This window comes from Gracilinanus agilis, chromosome 3 (genome assembly GCF_016433145.1).
Source record: "Gracilinanus agilis isolate LMUSP501 chromosome 3, AgileGrace, whole genome shotgun sequence".
Taxonomy (NCBI): Eukaryota; Metazoa; Chordata; class Mammalia; order Didelphimorphia; family Didelphidae; genus Gracilinanus; species Gracilinanus agilis.
This window is the reverse complement of record NC_058132.1, coordinates 88,753,413-88,758,048: the sequence shown is the minus strand read 5'-3', so window position 1 is coordinate 88,758,048 and position 4,636 is coordinate 88,753,413. Positions and strand designations below refer to the sequence as shown.

The window sequence follows — 4,636 nt, the reverse complement described above, 5'->3', positions numbered from 1 at the left end:
TTCTATTTCTATTTCTATTTCTAACTCAATTCATATTCAAATATTCTACACTGTGCTCCCTCTTCTGGATTCTAGATTTCAAATATATTTGTTTGTTGAACTCCTACACATTATTTGAAGTTCAAATAAAATATGATCTCCTCCATGAAACCATTATTGGTTAATAACTCTTGTTTCAATAATTTTTCTCTTACTCTCTCAAGACTTCAGATAGTTCTTTTGTAATAATTTATATAGGGAATTTAGAATTGTAGTCAATGGATAATTCTGTGAAGTGATGCTTAGCATTTTACATTTTTTCTGTTATATACTCTGTTGGTGTACATTTTTTATGCAAAATGCTGTAAGATAAGCATTGAATACTGGATTATTCAACCTTGTTCTATTATTTTCTGATGTATATTTGATGTAACTATGCCAAGTATATGATCGCTGATTTTGTAAGGGACAACAAAATTCAAAACCAAGGAGGAGTAGAGTACCTGTAAACTCAAATGTGCAAGGATAGTCTCCAGGGAGTAAGAAAATTGCCCATTGAGAAAAGTAGTTTCAGGTCATAACAAGAATAATCAGGAAGATTATTATATAACTATGTATTGTTTTATATAATATATTACATAAGTTATATGTAATATATTATATAATTATTCCATTATATAATAATCAGGAAATCTACACATGAGTGTAGAAGGCAGATACAAGCTGACTAAGATTAGGGGTGGAAGAGAATCTGAGGAGTGGAACTGATAGTGGTTGCATGAAACTGGAAGCAAAGTGGAGACAATCCTATCACCACTAGCCTAACGGAAAAGTGAATAAAAAATAAATTTCCTTCTTAAGCTATGAGGAGAAGGAAGACAACAAAAGGAGACTACAGTGTAAAGGCTGCTTTATCTCATTGCAGCTAGTCAAATGAGTTAAAAATCCAAGAGCTTCAGAAATGTTGCAAAAATAGGAAGAAGATAAATTATTTCTAACTCTCCTTTCCCCTCTGCTTGTTTGTTCATTAATAAATAAAGGTTTTCTATGAATACTATAGAAATAGGTATTAAGTGCTAATAGATGTGTAACCCAGTGGAATTACTTGTTGGCTCTGGGAGGGGAGGGGAGAGGAAAAGGGGGAGGGATAGAACATGAACCATGTAACCATGGGAAAAATACTTAAAAAATAAATAAACACTAAATAAATATTGATTTACATTTGATGTTGTTTTGGTTTGTTTTGGTTTGTTTTGCGTGCGTGCATGCGTGCGTGCATGCGTGCGTGCGTGCGTGCGTGTGTGTGTGTGTGTGTGTGTGTTGTGAATTAAACTGTTTCCATTATATTGATTTTTGGTTCTTCACCTCAATGAATTTTGGCTCTGATGTATTTCCATGTGTCCATGGATTCTCAATATGAGTATTCAGTGGGATAGCTTTGTCCATTAAATAAATCAACTAAGAAATGTATTCCTAGTTCAATATAGGTATTCCAATCTCTAGAATCTCTCTCTATGTGAGTACATAATTTATGAACCATTATTCTCTATCTACTTATAGTAGTGTGGCTTCTCAAACTTAGGCTTTAAGGGGGAAATTCAAGACCATTCAAATCTTGAAATAAAAAAAAAAAACAGTCTAAATTTAATTGCATTTGTATCCTACCTTCCTTCTTGATGAAGTCCCAAAGCCCCAAACTTGGGAAAGAAAATTGGCAAAGCTTAAAAGAGAAATTCTTATATACAATTTGGGAAGGGGAGTGACTAAGAGAGGGTCTTATCTGATTTCAGATTTTTTTTATCTTCATTTTGGTTTCTGAACTCTTGCTATATACAAGCTTTATCAAAAGCATATTGTAGTGAAAAAAAAAAGAAAGAAAAACTACATAGTGAAACACATTGATAGCTATTGATTCTATGGGTTAAATAAGTATCTCCAACTCTTAGCAAAGTATTTGTCATGTACTAGGGACTTAAAAATCTTTATTTATTCATAGATCTCTATTTTAGACACAGAATTCTACCTCTCATGTAAATCTTTAAAAAATTAAAGTATGAAACAGAGACATTGGGAATACACAGATGAGCATGGTTTTGAAGCTCATCTCCTAGATTATTTTCTTCTAGATATATTTAACCATCAGTGTTCCTTCTTAAATATAGCATCCTGCAAAAAACAAAATATTCTAGATGGGTGTGATATTATCAGACTGAAGTGAAAAACTTAGTTCCTTTGTTCTAGACATTTTCTTACTATTATCACATTCAAATATTTGATTCATTTTCTGATTGTTTTACCATGCTAGTAATTCATAATAAGTTTGTAAACTCTGATGATTCTCAAAATTTTAATACTCAGATCCTTTTTATTCATACTCTTTAATATTAAATATATAATATATAAAATTCATTCTTGTACATGTTACTCCCACTCATTCTCAGGTAATAATATATTGTGAAAGATTTTTTTTAAAGAGGAGGAAAAAAGTGGCTCAGCAAAACAGATACATCAATCCTGTGTAATGCCTAAAATATTTCATACCCATAGACACCTATCTCTAGAAAGAAAAGAGAGAAATATGTTTTTGAAACTCTTCTCCAAGATGAAGCTTTGTGATACTGACATTTTCTATCAATTAATATGGGGTTCTATCAAAACTTTATCCTGAAAAATTACAGAAAAAGTTGAAACAGTCATTATCTGGGTCAATCTCTATGGATTCTTAAATATTTAGAAAACATTCTGTACAGTGTAAGTTATTAAATCCTTCAATATTTTCTTTCCCTCAATAGTTTTCTACATCTTATTGTAGTTATTAGTACAGATTCTAAGGGGATTGTTATTTTTAACCATACCATTGATTTAATTGGAATAAATAATTCTTATCAGATGACTGGCTGTTATTCAACTGATATATTAGAAAGTTGGCTGAAGCACTAAGACATTAAGTGACTTGTCCATTCATTATGTGTTTAGAGCTAGGTATTAATTTCAGGCCTTCATCACTGAAAGGCTGATACCTCATCTTAATTTATTTATTTAATTAATTTTTTTTAGACCCTTACCTTCCATCTTAGAATCAATACTGGGTATTGGTTCTAAGGCAGAAGAGTGGTAAGGGCTAGGCAAAGGGCATTTTAAGTGACTTGCCCAGAATCACATAGCTAGAAAGTCTCTGAGGTCAGATTTGAACCCAGGACTTCCCGTCTCTGGGTCTGACTCTCAATCCACTGGGCCACTCTGTTGCCTTTGAGACCTCATCTTTAAAAGAATAGTTCCTTCTTGTTAATAGATGTAAAGCAGGCAAAACTCAAAATTATATTGTCTTTCCTCTTCTTAGAAGCTTTGGGGAGAAGCATGATGGAGAAATAAACAAACTATTTACTAATGTGTTGTAGATTGTATTTATTGAGTTACTTCCGATCTCTGCTTCACCACAACATTTTAAATGTTCTGTCAGACATGGCCACTATCAGAATTTCTTCATTATACATTAGCAACATGTTCTAATAGAGGAGAAGACCTGAACTGCCTTGTCCTGAATCTGTTTTGTCTTTACTCCATAAATGATGGGGTTGAGCATGGGAGGCACAACTACATAAAGGTTGGCCACTAGGATATGGATATGCCGGGGAATGGTGTGGCCTCCAAAGCGGTGAGCAAAGAAAGAAAAGAAGGCTGGAGTGTAGAACATGAGGATCACACAAATATGAGAGCCACAGGTGTTAAGAGCCTTGATTCTGGCAGACCAGGAAGGAATGTTGAAGACAGCATGGAGGATCAACGAATAGGAAATAATGATGAGCAGGACATCTAGACCTGTGGACAAGAGGGCCATAGTCAGGCCATAGATGATATTGACCTTGATATTGTCACAGGCCAAACGAGCAATGCCCATGTGTTCACAATAGGAGTGACGAATGATGTTTTGTCCACAATAAGTGAGCCGGTACACCAGAAAGATGAAGGGAAAACAGATAAGAAACCCCCTAATCACAGCTGCCATCCCAATCTTCACAATGACTGATGGTGTCAGGATGGTGGTATATCTCAGTGGGTAGCAGATAGCCACATAGCGATCAAATGCCATGGCCAATAGAATGGCTGATTCTGCTGCAAAGATGCAGTGAATGAAAAACATTTGGGTCACACAATTGCCAAAGGAGATAGCTCCAGAATGGAACCAGAAAATGGCCAGCATTTTGGGTGCTGTGGTTGTGGAGAGCAGGATATCTGCTAGGGCTAGCATAGAGAGAAATAAGTACATGGGCTCGTGAAGGCTGCGCTCGGTGGTGATCAGGAAGATTAAGAAGCTGTTGCCAATAATAGCTATAAAGTACATCAAACAAATGGGAATGGAGATCCAGGTATGGGAGTCTTCCATTCCTGGGATACCAATCAGAATGTACCTGACATCATGGAGGTTGGTGTCATTTTGTAAGAGAGCACCATATTTAACCATATCCTTTAGACCTTGCCACCACAATGAAATAAAATAAAACTGAGGACTCAGTAGTGCTGCCACAAGCAGTGCAGAATGAATAATTGATTGATTCCTTCTTGTTGCATGCCTGACTGTGAGGAAGAGAAAAACCAAGAGATTAGTCTCAATATTAAGTCTTTACAATGGATACTTGTGGCTTTCAAGTTAGATATT

The 4,636-nt window shown here is 35.0% G+C and overlaps 1 protein-coding gene across 1 annotated transcript; it reads right to left on the bottom strand.

Moving 5' to 3' along the window:
• Positions 1-3,472: 3,472 nt before the first annotated feature.
• On the bottom strand, positions 3,473-4,417 carry LOC123238701 (olfactory receptor 52Z1-like). Its single transcript, XM_044665908.1, has one exon. It carries the CDS (start codon positions 4,361-4,363, stop codon positions 3,473-3,475), a length of 891 nt encoding a protein of 296 aa, XP_044521843.1. The 5' UTR covers positions 4,364-4,417.
• Between the last annotated feature and the right edge of the window lie 219 nt (positions 4,418-4,636).

Coding starts and splice junctions, on each gene's coding strand:
- LOC123238701 (XM_044665908.1), bottom strand. CDS start 4,363: ATGGAAGACTCCCATACCTGGATCTCCATTCCCATTTGTTTGATGTAC.